At 48.0% G+C, this 19,457-nt stretch overlaps 1 protein-coding gene across 9 annotated transcripts in view; it reads right to left on the reverse strand.

Annotated features, from left to right (window-relative positions):
- DIP2C (disco interacting protein 2 homolog C) overlaps positions 1-19,457 on the reverse strand; it is a 274,349-nt gene that overhangs the window by 22,487 nt on the left and 232,405 nt on the right. For 8 of the 9 annotated variants that reach the window (XM_064479267.1, XM_064479266.1, XM_064479271.1 and 5 more), the window contains 3 exons: positions 18,491-18,621; positions 10,715-10,883; positions 8,648-8,818 (listed from right to left, as the gene is read on the reverse strand). In XM_064479267.1, coding sequence (XP_064335337.1) covers positions 8,648-8,818; positions 10,715-10,883; positions 18,491-18,621 — 471 coding nt within the window. Of the gene's footprint in view, positions 1-6,741; positions 7,291-8,647; positions 8,819-10,714; positions 10,884-18,490; positions 18,622-19,457 lie in introns of those variants that run through there. The other variant, XM_064479273.1, reaches the window with a different exon arrangement.

Raw genomic sequence — 19,457 nt, forward strand, 5'->3', positions numbered from 1 at the left:
GCATATAAAAATTCCTTCACCCTAGTAGTGAGTGGGCCAGTCCATCCCCACATCCCCTGACTTCTAGCACAAGAGTTCAACCTCCTCTCAGGCTTCACGTAGACGCAGTAGTACAGGGCGTGTCTGTCTTCACTCACCGAACGCAACGCTTTCACTATTCATCCGTGTTCTTGTTTGCAGCAGCAGCATGTCCCTTTAGGTTCTGACAAGTATTCTGTTACACTTACACATCACAGTCTGTTCATGCCTACTGCTGGTGTTGGACATTTGCGTTATTTCCAGGTTGGGGCCATTGTGAAAAAGCTTCTATAAACAGCTTCTTCTTTTGTAACCGCAACAAATATGCCTATAGACATGTTTTAATTTGAGTACATGCCTAGACATGTAGGTTCATAGGGCTGGGTCACAGCGCACTGAACTATGAGAAACTGAACTGCTCTCCCATCACAACGCGTAAGGGTTCACGCTGCTCATACCCTCATTTGTATTTAGTTTTGTCAGCCTTTTTGATTTTAGTTGCTCTAGAAAGTGAGAAACGGGATCACCATGTATTTTTTGGAGTGAAGATCACTGTCTCAACACTGGGTACCACACACTGTGCTCTGACGCACGTCATTCCCGGGTAACTAACCGGCAGAGTGGAAGGACCTTAGGGAACAGCTCAGATTGTGAACCCTCAGGAACCTGCGTGCAACCTTGCTCTGGGGCCACGTGCGCCCCCTGCCTCGCTCAGTGTGGGTGTGCGTGCTGCTGAAGCGAGCACCCCATGTGGCTGTGCTTACCATTTTCCTGATGAGTCACAATGCCGGGCAGCACTTCACGCACTTACTGGTCGTCTGTGTCTCTTCTGTGCAACGTCCATCCAAGTCTTTCGTCCGTATTTTTTCATTAGGTTTTCCTTCTATTGTAGTTCTTTATATATTCCAGATAGAAGTCCTCTGTCAGATATAGTATGACAAATATATTTTCCCAGTCTGTAATTTTCCTATTAATCTTAGGTACATTAAAATTAATTTTAACTTTGACAAAGTCTAACTTATGTTTTTCTTCTTTGGTGCTTTTCTGTATCTTAAGAGATTTTTGCCTAACCAAAGTCATATATATTCCTCTTATAGTTTTTTCTACGAGCTTTATTCTGGAATTTTTGTCGTAGACACTTAGGTCTACAGTCCACCTAGAATTAATTTTTGTGTACTGAATGAGGAAGGGATTGAGGTTACTTATTTTTCCTTTAATCTTCAGTTGTTCCAAAACTATTTGTCAAAAAACCTTTTCTTCAGCTACTGAATGAACTTGGTGTCATGATGTGTCTATTTCTGGATTCTTTTTTTTCTTCAGTTTTGCTTGGGTTTTGCTGTTTTGTTTCTCTGTATTGGTCTCTCTTCATACTGTCTCGATGACCAGAGCTTATATTGAGTGTTGAAATCAGGTGTCTTAAGTTCTTCAACGTTCTTTCTCAAGATTGGTTATTCTATTTCCTTTGAAATTCCATTAAGAACTTCAGAATTCTCTCACCCATTTTTACAGGAGAACCTGCTGTAATTCTGACTGGGACTGCATGGTAACTACTGATCCGTAGTCAGGCTGACAACCGATGCCTTTTAACTGGTGTGCTTAGGCACATTTACTTTTAATGTAATTAATGATATGCTTGACTGTTTTTTATTTATCCCTTTTGTTTTTGTTCTTCACTTCTGCATTTTTTTTTTCAGGAACAGAATATTTTCAGTATAACCATTTATCTCCTCTATTAACCTTCTTTGCGTGCATTTTTTAGTGGCTGACATAGAATTTGCATCATTTAACATATTCCACCTTTATGTAACATTATACTTTAATGAACAATGGGAAAATCTTACAGCAGAGTATTTCCATTTTGCTTCCCCCTCCTGCTCTTTAAAGTTGTCAGTTCATGTTACTTCTATATATGCTATAAATGCCTCAACTGTTACTATTTTTGCTCTTAGTAGGTAACAGTCTTTAAAGAAACTTTAAAATATTTACGTATCTATATTCCTCATCTCTTCCTACGAACTGTAGCTCCATCCCACCATCATTCCTCATGGGGCATGTCTGCTGACAGTGAATTCTCTCAGCTTCGCTCTGTCTACAAATACCTGGTTTTGTCTTCCTTTTTGAAGATATTTCTGCTTGACAAGCAGTTCTTTCAGTGTCCTGAACACACCATCCCACCGTGTTCCAGCTCCCACGACATCTGCTGTCAGCTCAGCATCATTTTTATTACTGCCCCCCTTATGTAATGCATCTTTATCTGTAGCTGCTTTAAGACTGCCTCTTGGTGGCTCTCAGCCTTTGGTGACATGTGTATTGATGTGTTTTTAGCTCCTCTGCCTGGAGTTCACTGAGATTCTTGAATCCGTGGGTTGGTCTCTCTCATCAGTCTTGGCTGCTGTGTCTTCAAACTGCTCTTCCGCCCCATCTTCTCTCACCCTCCTTCTGGGACTCCTATTCATGCACGTGAGCAAACTGATGCTGTCTCACAGATCCCAGAGACAGCCTATTTTATTTTCATTCTTGCTCTTGTGCTTCGGTTTAGGTAATTTCTGTTGATTGGACTTCAAGTTCACTCACTGATCTTTTTTCTTTTTGCATTCAATCTGCTATTAAACCATGAAGAATTTTTATCCCTAACACCGTGGTTTTCATTTCTAGCCTATCCACTTGGTTCTTTTTACAGTTTCTGTCTTTCTGGGGTATTCCTCATCTCTCTACGCGAAGTGTACACCTGTCCAACTAGAGCACTTAACATGTTTATCCTGCTACTTTAAAGCCCCCGACAATTCCCATGTCTCTTCTACCAACTCTGTTGACCCCTCCTCTCATGGCCATGGATTATCCTTTCTTTCTTCTTTGCATGTCTTTAAGGGTTTGATTTAAAGCACAGTAGAGACGGAAGTAAAGACAACTTCAGAGTTGTCTGGAAAAGGGCACTCTTCCTTCTGTCAGGCCCCTGTTTGGGTCTGAGGGAATCTGTGCTCTGAGCGAGCTTGGTCTGGGCTTGGTGGCGACATTACTTGGACTTCACTCACGCGGGCCTCCCGTGCCTGCGGGCGCGGTCAGGACTCTGGGTCTGAGCACTTCTGAGACTCTGGATCCCTCTCTGTGCTTCACAGCCTGGAGACCTGCTTTCCAAACCGTGAGAAGCCCCTCTCTGCTCGTCAGACTGGCCACCAGCTCTCTGCATGGCTGGCTGCTTCTCCTTCTCTCCGTTCTGCTGCCTGACCTCCGGCCTTTGGGAGGCAGACACTGCCCTTGGTGAAGGGCCTGGGGCCTCAGAGAGGTGTGCTCAGCCTTCCTGTCCCCCTCCATCTCTGGAGTGCAAGGACGGTGCGCCCAGCGATCTGGGGCTGCCTGGAGAGGGTTCTCAGCTTCCTTCCAGTCACTGAGGAAGTGCTGCCACTCCTCAGCCTGCAGACAGAATCCCTCAGCTCCCCTGGCCTAGTTCTGGCTCCCGGTGCTGCCCTCCAGAGCAGGGGAGGCCCGTGGAGAGTCAGGGGTGGGTCGCAGAACAGCTGCGCTGGGGACCGCTGGGGTCCTCACCCTCCCCGCCAAGCTTGGCACCACCGTTAAGGTTCTCCAGGAAGTGTGGTTGGTTCCTGCACCCCTGGAGAGTGAAAACAATTGCTTTTCCCTGAAGGAGAATTTAGTTCTCTGAGATTTCTTTGAATCTTAGCTTTCTGATGGATTTTAAAAACTATGATTTTGTGTATTAACCAGATTGCTTCAATAGTTTGGACTGGAAAAATAGTCTCTTATGATTTATACACCCTAATCAAAACTAGAAGTCCAGAATCTTTTTTAATAAAAGCATTCCTTGCTAAAATCAAACTGAGCTGGTTTCTGTGGCTGGCACCTCGACTGATTTAGAAATTGGTAGCAGGAGTGGCTGCAGCACATGTTGTCGGGGAAACAGGGCTCTGAAACTGATGAGTCGGTTTGCTTGGAGCCACAGGCAGAGGAAACCCAGCCTGTTCTCTGAACTAGACTCTGCAGAGGTCCAGGCCATACCCTAGCAAAACGGTTAATCAATCACGTTCACAGAGGTTTCTGTAAAGTCTTCCGGGAACACAACCTCGCACGTTCATTTACACGCTGTCTGTTTCTGCTTCAACAGAGCCGAGTCCCTGTGAAGAGACCATTCACTGCAGGCCCAGCTCTTCACTCTCTGACCCATCAAGAAAAAGGCCCCGAAGGCTTGTTTCCGGGTCCACTGACCCGCAGGACAACATGAAAGCCTGAAGAGTGGCACAACCCAAACCAAAGGAACGTCTGACTAAGAGACTTGTGAGTTCAGCATCACAGTCCACTAGCGCCCCAAACTCTCTGTGGTTGTTTCTGAAGTTCCTGACTATTCAGATGCAGAGATGTGCGTCACCGCGGGCAGGCCTGGCACGCGACACACGCCTGGTCTCCGGCTGACATGTCAGTGATGGAAACCCTGAGCCTGGCTCTGGTCATGGTGGCTGCAGAAGCCTCAGCTAGCCTCTTCTGGACACAGGGAGGGCACAGTGTTGGTAGTAAGAGTCTGAAAGTGGCACTGTGGTGGGGTCCCCGTGGGGGAGGCAGGGCAGCGTGTGAGAATTGGGTGAGGAGCATGTGCTGGTGTCAGCAGCCAAACGGATGGGCTGAAGTGGCCACTGGCCACTCCTTTTTGGCCACCAGGCGTCAGAACCCTTTTCCTGTATTTGGGGAAGTCCTCCACTTCTGGGGCCGGGTTAGATACAAAATCCCTGTGCCCTGGAGTAACTGACAACACCTGCCTCTCTCCTGTCCAGCTTTCCTGGAGGCCAGTGTGTGGGTTACCAGCCTGCCAGGGACCTGTGTCCATTCGTGGCACAAGGAAGCAAAGTGCTCTCGCCCTTGGCAGTGGACGTATCTGCAGCAGAGTCTAGGCTGGGACGTGGAGTCAGTGGAGGGGCCCGGGGCCAGCTGGGTCGGCACAGTGGTGCAGACTCCCACGCGCTGGCGTCTGTCCTCGGGAGGGCAGGCTGGGCCCAGGCTGCTCCCTGCTGCGGTCTCCTCCACTTGGTCCCCAAGCCCCTCCGTGCTTCTGGGGAACAAACCGATGACGTCTTAATGAATGCATTTCCATAAACGCCAAGGAAGGCTTCTGCTGCCTGCACATTAGGACTCTGACTGACATGTGGGTCACTAAGAAGACAGGCCCCATGCTATGGAAGCCGCAGCAGGAAGCAGTCTAAGGTAGAGAATGTCCTTCAGTGTGAAACTGCCCAGAGGGGAGTGAGAGATGCTCCAGGCTGGATCCTTCAGGGAGAAGACCCATCGATGAAGAGTATTCTTGGGAAGTGAAAACAAACCCTTAATTTATCTCCGTGTAACTGCACAACCTCATGCGTCGGACACGTTTCAGTCCAGTCACAACAACCTGCCGCCTGTGTGACTTGCGCTTCCCCAAAGACCAGGGACCACTCCCAGAAGCAATACCCACGGACACCACGAAACGTGGCCCTGAGTGTGCAGCCTGGAAGCTGCACACCGCTGGGCCAAAGTCCGCTCCTCGTTGGACAGCGTCATCCCTTGAGCACCTGCCTGCCTTCTCTGAGCAGGGGGCTCAGAGTCCAGTCAAGGGCCCCGAGTGAGGATGTCAGACAGCCCTGCTGGGAAAGCATCCTCAGGCAACAGCAAATCAGCTAAAGCAAACAGGCCGCTCACTGACTCCACACACACTGGTAGTTCCGGCGTTCCACGAGGACACGGTGTCAACTTCTCAGTGCCTTTAAACACTTAGGTACAGGGTTTGGAATTTAGGGAATATTTCAGCATTTTTATTTTTGATTTTTTTTTTTACATCAAGGGATTAATGGTGATGATCCCTGGACAGATGGAATTATGGGTACTACTTACTTACTGGCTAGTCTGTATTTTCTGATTTTGTACCCTAAACTTCCCTGTGTGAAAAATTCAATCTACAAAAAATTCGTAACTTTTCAGGTTATCTTACTTCTTTGTCTAAACATACTTAAAAATTCAGTTTTAGTACATTTAACAAATATGCGTCAGGCCCTGCAGAAATACAGCGGGAATATGAGACGTGGATTTCTGCCCTCAGACCTCAAGCTGTGCCTGCTATTTGTTTGGGACCATAATCACAAATTTTTAAATTTTGGCAGAATTAATAGTTTTGTAATTCTTTCACTTCACAGGGCACCGTGCTGAAATGCCACCTCAGAGAGGCCTTTCTTGGACGCCCTACCTAGTACCGCCTCCTGCGTGTCCAACTCACTCTTTACCCTCTACTTCTTGTTACTAAGAATATTCATTTGCTCACTGAAAAAGCCACCTACATGTTTACTGTCCATCTTGTTGATTTACAAGGGCCGGAACCGTGTCTTGAATTTATTTTGAGTAAAATCTGACTTAGGCTGACATGAGGCCACTCAAGGGACTGAACGTCCCCCGAGACGCGACATGTGGGACTGCGGGGCGCCCCCACAGCTGCCGGGACGCTGCATCCATGGCGCGCGCTGTCCGGCCCTGCGTGGGAGGACGTGAGCCTGCACTCCTCTGGACGACGCACTTTAACTTACTTGATTTGTCTCTACTATCAGACACATTGATAGTTACAGCTGTTTTCTTATATTGACCATTTGGAAAAAGAGAAACTGGCTGAAAATCAGTTGAGAATAAAGCACACAAGTAGAAAAACTTGAAATATACAAACATACTTAAACGTACTGCCAAGATCCCAAAATAGCAGCATGACCCGTGACTGCAATGTCAGCTTCGGTCTGGGCCTCATATGATAGAACCGTTTTCTATAAAAAAATGTATTATTTCTCGTTCAGAATACAGAACTTCATTTATTCAACATTCTTACAACACACATTTATGAAGTACTTCCAAAGACGGGCACTGCTGCAGGTGTTAAGGACGCAGTAACGATGGAGTTGGTATTTGAGGCCACACACGTGGCAAACCACCATGTGCTGAGTTCATTCTTGGCTTCTTAGGCCTTCTTTTTGTGTCACTTCTATCTTTTCAATTATTTTAGTGTATTTTACTTTGCCTTCTTAATCTACTCCCTCTTTATAAACCTGAAAACATTATGGACCAGGTCGATGGAAATAAATGAAAAAAGTAAATAAAGAGGTAAATAACCACAGGTGCCCCACTCTAGTACCTACAGATTCTCCGCTTTGTGCAACAGTGTTGTAGAACCTGTCCTGCTGCCTGTACCAGTGGCCAAGCGCCGACTGTTGCGTTAACGTGGGGTCTGCTCCATGCCCTCTCCCTTCACCTGTCAACCTTCTGAAAGAGAGAGAAAAAGCAGCAGCACCACTGTGGCCAAGAGCCAGTCTCTAACGGACCAGGGTTTCCCCACTGCTGGGAGGAGAAGCGAGTGCTGCATCGCCCAAGGCTGAATTCGCTTCTCAAGTGGATTTCTGCATTTCCATTTTTCCCCATGGAACAGACAGCTAGAAACGTTTAGGCAGAACAGATAAAGATGAATGGGGGGAAAAGTCAGTATTTAAAGAACTAGTTTGGCATGGTAAATCCAATCCTTCAGATTACCTCTCGGAAAAAGGAATTCACTTCAACCAGAGAACAAGGTTCAACTGACTCTTGAGAGGACTCTGACAGTACACAAATTTTTAAAAATGGAGCCAATTCAAAGAAAAGGAAGATAGCAGCAAGGAACAGCCAAAGAAAATCATGAAAACGCTTCCTGTAGCTAATATTTCTGAAAGGATCTCGTCAGACTGGTCCCATGGAGGCCCTCCCTCTGCCAAGGCCACCAAGTCCACGAGCCTGGGGCACTCCCGAGGTCCCCCGAGGAGACCTGCAAGCAGCATCCTTGGGCCCTAAACGGGAGACAGAGGGCGCGCAGAGATGGGTGCTGGGAGCTGGGCTCTGGCTCATGTCGATCACCCTCCTCCAGCACCTGCTGTGAGTCAAGGTTTTGTCCTCTGAACGTGCGTGAAGACAAAGCCTGCAGCTGAGCCCTGAGCAGGCTGTTCTGGGTGAAGCTGCGCAAAGGGCACCGAGGAGAGACTCCTACAGGGCTTTCCCTTCCGCATGGCCTGGGTCCCATGTCAGGAGCTCAGAGCAGGAAAGAAACAGGGAAGATGGTCAGAAGGGGGCTAATGAAGAGCAGAAAGGAAGCGCGTATAACACAAGCTCTCTCGCAAGGGCAGCCTCGCTCACACTCACACCCTGGAAACGCAGCAGTAAGTGTTACGTCTACACTGCAGCCACAGCAGCAGACTCCTGAACCTGCTTAACGTCCTGGATTCTTCCTGCAGAGACTACTGTCTGTACACAAAAGACCACAGGTTTCTCGCCACAATGAAAAATTTGTCTAGTGTCTAGTCTTTAAAGGGCCTGACTTCAGAGGTCTGGACAAACTGCTACTTGTGTTCTAAAATTTAGAGTGTCCCAGGACAGAATAAGCCCGTGACTGCTAATTATGAATAATGGTTATTGACAAAAATACAGGCTATAATTAAAAAATAAAAAATAAAAGAAAGTGTGCACCAATCACCTGCATTTGATTGAAAGCTATCCTCTAAATGAGGTGAGCACCAGCGGAGGAGCCGTTCGGAGCCATGGGCCCGTCTGCAAAGGCCACTCTGACTCGAGCACTCCTGGCACCAAGGAGACTCACCTGCAAGCAAATGGCCAGGTTCACCCGACAGCCAAACGAGGTGCTAACGGCCCGTGGGTGGAGGCCCAGGTCCTTGAACAGCTTTGAGAAGGACTGGGTGAGTGCTATCCGGGGCCGCTCTTCCGCCACCACCACGCAGGTCCGCACGCGGGACAAGTCCAGTCCTCGGGCCTAGGAACAGTGACAGCAGGTCAGCCTTGCCAGCGCTGGGTGTGACCAGCAGACCCACACAGCAACAGAAATGCCACACAGATATTCACTCCCAGGGCTCTCGTGTCCACGCCATCAGCTGAAGGCTCTAGGACATCTGTGTAAACAAATCCACCCACACTGGATTGTTAGGGATGCCATTACAAACATGTTTTAAATAATACAAGAGCATGAGGAGGAGAAGGATGCAGAAAGGCAAGGTCCTGGATAAAGTAATTCAAGGACAGGGTTTGGGGAAGAACGGAAGCAGCTGTAGACACCCCTATGAACACGGATGAACAGGAACACACGCCGGAGGGGAATGAGAAACCTATTTTTAACACAGGAACGAGAAACTAAAATGTTTGGGAAGCTCTTAAAGACAGCTCTCTTTTCATCTCCTGAGATGAAGGACACCTCAGTTCTGCACCAAATTCCATAAAGTGAGCAAAATGGCCAGACTCAGAGAAGGGGAACTGAGTGCGTGAAGCACAGCACCGCCTGGGCGGCGCCGAGGGAGAGTGAAGAGGCCGCGGCCTCCAGCTTCACGCAGGACCGTCGCCCAGCGGGGCATCAAGCAGCCCGGAGCGGACGAGGGCTCGTGGGCTGAGCAAGGACACAAGCTGAGGTAACGATGACACTGAAACTTGAAACAGGTATGAGCTCCTACATGCACAGCTACATGGGAAAATTAAAGTCCCAGAGTACAAACGGTCCCTTACACACGAGAGCATCTTGGGGCCCAAAGAGCCTGGGCTCCGAGATGGTGGACACGGAGCCAGAGATCAAAATTTGGATCCAAAGTTTAGCAAATGTAAGGACCCGGAAAGGGTGCTTAATTTCTCTGTAACTCAAGTTTCCTCATCTCTAAAGTGCATACAACAGTGGTTTCTGTTTCAGAGAGCTGTTGTAAAGTTTAAATTAATCAATATGTGAAGTGCTTAGACATCTTAGTTCACTTGGTTACTTACATATGCACAGACAGGGAAAGTTCATGAAACGTACTCAACCGTTTTATAACATAATGCAGGTGGACATGAGTAATAATGATGTTTTATGTATTCCTTTCCCTGTGTAAGTATGTAACTTCAACTAATTATACAATTATTCATGTAGCTTAATATCAAAGTTATCTTGCATTTTGCTTTCTTGTTCAAGCTCAGTGCATTAGGTGTGGATAGGAGAACAAACCTCAGAAGAGATAAATACACTGCTTTGCTGACGGCATGTTCACACATAATGTGTGCGTGTGTGTCACCTGTCTGTACACACACAGGCGCACGTACCTAATCACATGAACAGTGAACAGTTGGAATGCCAACCAGAGTCGGCTGTATGGTTACTTTCTCCTGGTTGCTTGGACAAGAACCCCCTAATTTACCATGATAATAAGTCTATCGAAGTGTGTTTGGTTTAAACGAGGGAAGTGAGATCGCTGTCGCACACAGGGACTGCAGACTAAGAAACAAAGTGGGCGCTGCTCGCTGAGCCCGGCCTCCCAGTCGGGGTCTCCAAGGAGGATGCAATCAGCGGTGAATGCAGACCTACGGCTCGAGCCCAGCCTTGGAACAGGACCAACAGCGCTCAGGAACTGGCTCCACCAACAAACGAAAAAGCAATCAGGGCCCTCTGAGGGGCTCCAGCAGAACTGAACATACCAAAACCAGACACTCAGACCTGTAACTCTGTGGCAGCGAGAAAGTATTCATGTTACAGAATGAGGTTTTCACGTGAAAACAATGTTGTAAAGTTCAGGTGACAGAGGATCCCAGTCTGCTTCCCTGAAGGACCAAGTAACCTCAACACCCCGCTGACCCCCCGACACTGCACTTTCCCAGGATGCTGGCAAGTGCCCTGGGCACTCTGAGGGCTGCTTACCTTGAGGGATTCTGTCTGCGAGCCCAGCCCCTTGGTACAAAGTTCCATCACTGAATAGGAGCAAAACGTATCCCGGACCTTGTACTGACTCACGGCAAGAAGCCACAAGGCAGGGTTGGTCTCCAGCTCTGCAGGCGGGATGAGGATGGACTGGTGCCCAGAGTACACGCTGCAGAGAGAGATGGGAGGGCTAGTGAGGATGGAGACGGGACCAGCCTGCGCTGTCCATCTGCAGGAGGGGGATAGTCACGCCAACTCTACTCTCAGGTATTTGTAAATACAAACAGTGTCTTTACAAAAACATTCTGAAAAGCTCAAAAGACTATGGGGCTATGACCCACAGCCGCCGCCACTCCGAGCACTCACTGAAACACGCCGGAGCTGCGACGCTGTGAGGCGTCTCTCAGAGCTGCTGCGTTTACAGACTGGGCTCTCTCCCAGTGGGAGCCAGGACTGGCTCTTGACAAAAAGGTCTGGAAGTTCAGAACAGGAGTCACACTAGGCGCTGCCTGGTTTTGTAAATAACGTTTTACTGGGACGCGGCCCTCTAGTCCTTAAAACACCACCTGCGGCGGCTTCCCGACCAATGGACAGAGCTGACTGGTCCCAACAGAGAGCACGAGCCTGAGTATTTATCAAACCGCCATGTGAGGGAAAGCGTGCCCAGCCCCGGTTCAGAAACCTGACTTCCAGAGTAAATAAAAGGAAACTAAAACGATCAGAAGAATTAGGTTTGTAATTTTACTTCAGAATGATTCAAACAGATCACCAAATGGAGCTAAGGAAAACAAAATCATTCTTTAATCTTGCCTTTAGAGAGCACACTGAGAGAATCCAGCGGCTATATATTGTGATTCACCACTAATTGATGAGGCAAGTGTGGTTCTAAAATAATGAAGTATTTGCCAAACTATATTCTTAGTGGTTTTAATTTTGTATGGTTTACGACTACAAATTGATGTGAATAAAGGTCATGTGCTAATAACAGAATATCCTAGATAAGCCACCTTCTACGATTTAAGTAAAAGGAACTTTCTAGCCGTAAAAAATCTCATGGATGAAACAGCACATTAATCCTCTTGACTGCTATGCTCTCATCCTAAAGCCAGTTCTTCTCTCATAAGGCCAATCTCATTTTTTAAATTTCAAAATTGTTTATTAACAAGTGAATCCAACTGGTTAAAAAAAGGAATGAAATTAAGTTGGCTTACAAAATCTACTTTAAACAGAGCCCTTAGAAGGAAAACTATTCTTCAGGGAATGTGACAAAAAGCATTTTGGGGCAAATTTCCATTTCTTTCTTTATTCCTCTGTTCCAAAGTTCTGTTTATTTTTGTCAGGAAGAAAGACAGCAAATGTTGGCTTTTTCGGTGATCTTCTCATAGAGCAACATTATTTGAAAACCAGGAGATGAGTCAGTAAGGGAGGCGTCCATCCTCAAGTATTACTCTACTGCACGAGCAGCTCGTTTTTGGTCTTCGCTTTAAAAATCCTACTGTGACAGGGAACTATACTCAGTATCTTGTAGTAGCTCACAGTGAAAAAGAATATGAAAAAATATATGTATATTCATGTATGATTGAAGCACTGTGCTGTACACCAGAAACTGACACAACATTGTAAACTGACTCTACTTCAATAAAAAAAAAGATTTAAAAAATCCTATTGTGGTAAAATACACACAAGATTTACCATTTGACCATCTTAAACATGTGCTTCAGTGGCATTAATTATATTCACAATGTTGTGCAACCACCACAGTATTTACGTCCAGAACTTTGCATCATCACAAGCAGAAGTGCTGTGCCCATTAAAACTAACTCCCATCACCACACCCATCTCTGGAGACCTCCCATCTACTCTGTTTCCGAATTTGCCTATTCCGGATATTTAGGGGAAGCACAATCTCTGTCCTCTTCTGACTGGACCGTTTCACTCAGCGTGGCCTTCAAGGTTCTTCCACGTTGCAGCCTGCGTCAGTGTCCGTCCTCTCCAAGGCTGAGTGACGCCCTACGGAGTGCAGACGCCACGTTTTGTTTATCCGTTCATTCCTCAGTGGACACCTGGGTGGCTTCCACCTTTTGGCCGTTGTGAATAATGCCGTGAACATGAGTGCACAAGTATCTGTTTAAGTCCCTGTTTTTAATTCTTCGGGGTATATGCCCAAAAGATCATCCGGTAATTCCACATTTAAGTTTTTGAGGAACTGCACCATTTTACATTCCTGCCAGCAATTACAAAGATCCCAGTCTCTCCACATCCTCCCCGACCTGCCAGTTTCCGTCTCCTGAGTTTCGCCGTCCCAGCTGGGGTGACGTGGCTCCTCACTGTGGGTCTGACTTGCACTCCCCTGAATGACCCGTGATGCTGAGCACCCTGTCCTGTGCTTATTGACCACCTGTACGTTTTCTCCGGAGGGATCTCTAGTCAAGTCCTTCGCCCATTTAAAAATACAACTGGCTTTCATTGTATCACTGAGGAATCTTAAGGTATCTGTTGAAAACGAAGATTCAGAAGTGTAAAAGCCACCCGCAGCGGGCAGTCGGCCCTGAGAGCTGGTGCTTTCGTGCTGCTCTGGTCCTCCCTTGAGTCATTACTTGAAGTTGTGTAGGCTGCACACGCCGGGAATGCTCATTATTCTGCTCTCTTCTGAAGGGACGTCAGAGTAAGTCAAAGAAGACATTGCCACGTCACTTCAACAACTCTGTGCTGGCAAGCACCCACTGCACGGGCTCACCAAGTCTGTTCAGGCATCTCAGCACACTCACATGCCACGGGTACGGCAGAGCTAACAGAAGCCCATTTACACTGCTGTCTCCTCTTAAAGGAGAGTGCTTCTTCAAGGGAGGGGCGAGTAACGGGCTCAGAGCAAACACACGTCTGGAGCTGAAGGCTTTCTGAGGTTCTGCCCACCTTCCCGCCACCACCCTGGGGATCCCAGCCGAGCAAGTGAAGATCACAAGCAGGAACTGCAAAAAGCAGGTTCTCAGACTATGTCTGTACGTACAAGTAACTGACATGCTCTTTGGATACATCAGAATAAGTACCATGTTTTCCCTTCATACAAACGCCTTAGCTGAGGAGGGGCGGGAGAGCTCCTCAGGTGTCCCTTCAGGAAGGAACAGCCTGTGATGCGAGGTGGGGGCTTGAGGCCTGGCCGGCAGACCCCCTACCCAACCCGTGGCCCTCACTCCCTCGCTCAGAAGCTCTGCATGGGGCTGGCTCCCGGGCGCACGCTGTCCAATCCACTGCCCCTTTTCACCTCCACAGGTGTGACCCCGACAAACCTCTCCCACCAACCCCACCTCACAAGGACCTTTCTGGTTCGCAAATGGAAACACTGGCTTCCCAGGGGTGCTACACTCCCCGTCTGGAGCACCATGAACAGTGCAGTCCTTTCAGGGAATGAAAGGGATTTACTGGCAGACGTGTTCTAACTTGGGTTCTAAAGACGGGTTCCACAAAACTTAAATCCAAGAAGCATGTCTAAAAGCTTCCCATTCCTCATATTAAAAGGAGAAGGCAGGATGTGGAACCACACACAAACTACGACCACAGCTGTGAAGCAGGGAGTGCACAGGAGCAAACACACCAGGAGGCTAACAGGACGGGGCAGGCACAGGACACAGGCATCCCTCCCCTCGCCTGCCAGTTCTCACGACACTTGCTTCCACAGAATGTCACACACACTTCTGTCCTGGAAAACCTCAGTCATACATTTGCTTTAGATTCTCCTTCTGGAGTTTAATATATCAAAACATCAGACGACCAACCACCAATGTGTGGGGATAAAACGTAAGTGTTATTCTAGGAAGCATGCTGGACAATCAGGTGGAAACTCTGTCAGTGGGGATGTGGGGATTTTTTTGGGTTCTACTTAATCCTTCTGAGTAATAAAATTTGATAATCTGAAAACAGGGACGCCTGTATTTAAAGAACTAAGTGAAACTCTAGAAGAGAGTAAGAACTGGGTCTAAATGGAGTGCGGATGCACTTCAAAGAGCTCTGAGGACGACTGACTGCTCAGTAAGCAGGAGAAGGGACTATCACGCCCCAGACTTCCACATTTCCCGAGAAATCCTGCTCATGTGAAAGTCTGGTTAGACACATAATATACAAAACTGCACACTCCAATGGAGCCCCATAGAAAGGCATAAAAATTATTTGTACAGTCAATATACAAAAGTCAGTAAGATCCTACTCCAATAACTGTAACTCAAAATTCTGTCAACTTTTCTCTAAGATTCGTCCTTGGGAAATTAATTTAGGCCTTTAAAGATCACTTATTCAAGAGAGCAAATAATATTAAAACAAATACATCTATGTTTCAAAATACTGACACTCTGGTCAAACAACTGCTTACTGCAAGTAACACGCTATCAAACACACTTGCATACACGTTCAGCCTAGCCCTCGCAGCTTGTGAAAACAAACTTTCATCCGCAAGTCCTTGTGTTCCACACCGAGGGGCTTTAAAATCAGAGTTGCCATCTAATTGAGAAAGCCAGCTGAACACCAGCACACCGCTCTCAACCTTCCAAGAACACACTTCGGGCCCTGAAGACAAACCGACACCCTTCAGCCCCGACAGTGCATCCGGGGCTGCCCCTCATGTAGACGTCCTGTGGGCCATGTCTGGACACGTCGTCTTTTTCCAGGGGCCGTGAGAGCTAAGAGGGACCCAGCACTCTCCCTTCGGTCGCTAAGACCCCTGCCTCGAGGACACTGGTGCAAGCTCCGGTGTCCCCGTGAGGACGGCTCCCCGGAGGCTGTGCTCTGCTCTGCTCCATAGGGGCAGTCTGACCCTCTGCCCTTGGCAGCACGGTCCTCAGGAATCAGTCTGCACACCACATCTGCATGACCCCGAGTTAGAGCAAACTGCAATCGGAAGCCTCAAGCCAGCATTAAGCAGGAAGAAATAAAAATAATGGAAAATTTACCTCTGCGGAATGGTTATTAAAAGAACACTGAGTCAAAAATGGGATCGTAACACCAGGTTAACAGCCCAAAATGTAACAAATGTGAGCATCACACGACATATAAATCGTAATTATCCACCGGGAAACATGCCTTTTACCGCTGGGAAGTGTTGGGGCGCGGTTTTCTGTCAGCACCAAGTGTTACTCAACCCGTTCATGAATCAGGGTTAACAATAACACCTGAATTGCATTTCCCTGCATGACTTTAATTGCAGTGCCAATTTACATAGCTACTCTGTCATCCAGGACTTTTACAGTTTCAGGCTGGGACCAAATCCAGTTAATGACATTGGAGCCCCGCATCTCAAGGAATCAACAGTGCTAAGAGTCTTCTTCATTATGACTGCCTATCACTTCCTTATGATTCCCAGCGTTTTACTTTGTAAATACCATCATGAGGAGGTCCAAGATGAAGAAAGTGAAATACAGATCACCTACTGCCAGCTTTCTCAAGAACATACATCAGGATAAGTGACGTCCTTGATCAGACCGTCAGCACATGAGAGGGCTGGAGCTCACGGCTGGAGAACAGAAGCACACCTGTGAAAATCAGACACAGCTTCTCCTTCCTCACACTCCTAAGGAGGACGGAAGTCAACGTTAAAAAAAAAAAAAAATCATTAAATCCTGATAATTGAGGACAAACAGAAAATCTGACTCATCAGTTTTCTACTTGCCTGTTTTTGGCTTAATCCAACAGAAGTTGACTAGTTGTTTCCTTTATTAACCAACATTGATCTCTTGGCAACAGACACCCCCCAACTTAACCGCAGGCTGCGCACAGTGAAGAGTTATCTCCTGTGACTTTCTGGAACCTGAGCTATCCTAGTTTAGCTCTTAACTTCAAAAGCAGTAAAATAATTTAAAGAGCTCTTTGGAAATGCTTTCTCCAGGCTGTGGCCTGCCTTTCCGTTCTCTCAACAGGGTCTTGAGCAGAAACGTGTCATTTTGACGACGTCCTGCCTGTCAGCTCCTTCTTTCGTGGGCCACACCTTTGGTGTCGTGTCTAAAAGGGCACTGCTAAGCCCAAGCTTGCCGAGACCTCTCCTAGGTGACCTTCCAGGAGCTGCATAGCTTCATGCTTCACATTCAGGACTATGGTCCATTCTGAGCTGACTTTTGTGAAGGCTGTAACATCTGCGTCTAGATTCATTTTTTTTCCATGTGGATGTTGACAAGATCGTCCTTGTTCCACCGTACTGCCTTTGAGCTTCTGTGAAGGCCAGTTGACTGTTCACACGTGGGTCTATTTCTGGGCTCTGCGCAACCCCAAGCGTGAACCCCGATGTAAATTATGGACTCTGGGATGGTAATGCGTCAATGTAGGTTCCTAGATTGTAGAAAACGTACCGCTCTGGCGGGAGATGTCGAAAATGGGGAAAGCTGTTGGGGGCAGGGCGTGTATGGGAAATCTCTGTACCTTCCACTTAGTTTTGTTGTGAACCTAATACTGGTCTGAAGAATACAGTCTAGATGAAAAAAGAAAAATAAAACACGGTTGACCAGGAGAGAGAGGAAAAAAGACATTTTGGTAACTAACATAAATTTGCACATTTGTAACGATTCAATGATTTCAGAGTGTTAGCCTGATAAAACATACAAAAACAGGTACTACTGCAGCTTGGGCACCCTGAGCAAGGCAGTCGTACGACTCACGATGGCACGTCACCCTGGGGGGTCACGTGGGTCGGCCTCTTGAACTGGCAGGCTCGTGTGGGTACCATGCACTCCAGCTACCCCAAGGAAAGGTGTTTTCTTTTTAAAAATTCTTTTACTTAGATATAATCTGCATAACATAAACCCGCCCATTTTCAGCAGAGAACTGAAAGAACGTGGTCCCCACAGCCACCGCAACGCAGCTGTGAAACACTCCATCCCCCTAAGGTGCGCCTCGATTCCCTGCAGTCAGCCCCGCGTTCAGCTCTGGCCAGCGAGCCGGCCTGCTCTCCATCTCTACGGATCTGCCTTTTCTGAACATTTCCAACAACGGCACCATGTGATCCAATCACATCATACGCACTTCACGTGGCATAATGCTTCTGAAGTCCATCCATGCTGTAGCCGAATCCCACTGTGTGGGTAAGACAAACCCATTCACCAGCTGGTGGATATTTGGATTGTTTCCTTTTGTTGTTTTTTTTTTTAATGAAGGCTGTTATTAACATTTCAAGCCTCTAGCCTGTATGGACATAACGTTTTCCCTTCTCTTTGGTAGATACCCAGGAGAGGAACTTTTTGGTCATGTGGTAGATTTGTTTACTTTGTAAGGACATGCTAAACTGTGGTTTCACTACTTTATAATCCCATGACAATGTGTGAGAATTGCAGTTTCTGCACACCCCTGGTTACCATGCTTTACAGCGCAGTTTTGAAAGCGCGGAATCCGAGTCTTCTAACTTCATTACTTTTTGTCTTTCTGGTTACAGCCTTCAGTGGGCATGAAGTGGTATCTCGCTGGCTTTAATCTGCCTTTCCTAGTAAGCGTCAAGCATCTTTTCAAGTAATTATTGGTTATTTGTATTTTTGATGAAGTATCTCCTGACAGATTCCCTACAGACAGCTTCTGGGAATGGGTGCAGACTGCATCTCTGCTGGCTTCAGCAGCTCCACGGAGAATGTGGAGACCACAGCCGGCACTCCCCGGCACCCCGGGAGCAGGGCTGAGGGGAGGCCCCGCTGCAAGCAGCCCCTCCTGCAGGCGGTGGCCCTCCCCAGACACTAGCATTCCTCCACAAGTGGTGTGGAAAAGGGTGTGTGGTGTGTTTATCACTGTAAAGACCCGCAAGAGGAAACTCACCTGCAGAGGCACCAGAGCACAAACCCGAGTCCACAGTAAGGGTCCAAGCAGATGGCCACTTCCCTAGAGGGGTAGAGCTCACACTGCAGCTTAATGGAACGGCAGAAGGCACTGGTGGCTGCGTGCGACATCTGCAAGACAGCAAGGCCGCATCAGTGCACAGACACCCACCCAGGGACACCTGGAACAGAACGGGCCACACTAGGTGCCCAGGACCTGGCGTCTGATGCCCACAGGTGACTCCAGAACAGAGGGCCACTGTGGCCAAGCTTTGGCTCTGTTAGCAGAGCGCGGGCTGCTGGCATTCTCATTAGTCTTCTCACGTTCAACCAGCAAACCACAAGCAAGCCTTCCGGGTCCCCCGGCACCTAGAAACCCTAGGAAGCGAAGCGAGGACGTCTTGCGCTTGAGTAGTGGTCCTGCTGCAACGCCCCCTGCACCCCACGAAGTCGGGGGTGCATGAGCGTTTGCATCTCTCTCCGCGGCCCACCAGCACCGCACCCGCTGTGCCACAGGGGCGCCAGCAGAGCGCACTGCACGTCCGACTCCCATCTCAAGGGTCAGGAAACGAGGCTCCGAAGGTAAAGGTCTGCTGCAGACCACACACGCCTGTGCACTGAGACGTGTCGGCCACCTGACGGCAGCAAGACCCACCCTCATTCCCTCTCCGCAAGGCCACAGGAAAGAGCCTCTCCAATCCCAAGAACCAGTCCCACTACAGTCAGTATGTGATGGGAATTCTGTTAAAGCACTGCAAAATGGAGCCAATGAAACCAGCTTTCTCACAGAGGCTTTCTAGTCAGTAGGATCCGGGGAGTGGGGGAGCGTCAAGTTAGCGCAAGTTCACAGTCCTGAACTAGCTCCCGCCAGTGCGGCGTGCGCGCCCCGCAGGGCTGGGCTGCGGAAGGGACCAGGGTGGGGCAGCATAGAGTCCCGGGAACCCAGCCACAGGCGTGGGAGAGCGCTC

Source organism: Camelus dromedarius, chromosome 26 (assembly GCF_036321535.1).
Source record: "Camelus dromedarius isolate mCamDro1 chromosome 26, mCamDro1.pat, whole genome shotgun sequence".
Lineage (NCBI taxonomy): Eukaryota > Metazoa > Chordata > Mammalia > Artiodactyla > Camelidae > Camelus > Camelus dromedarius.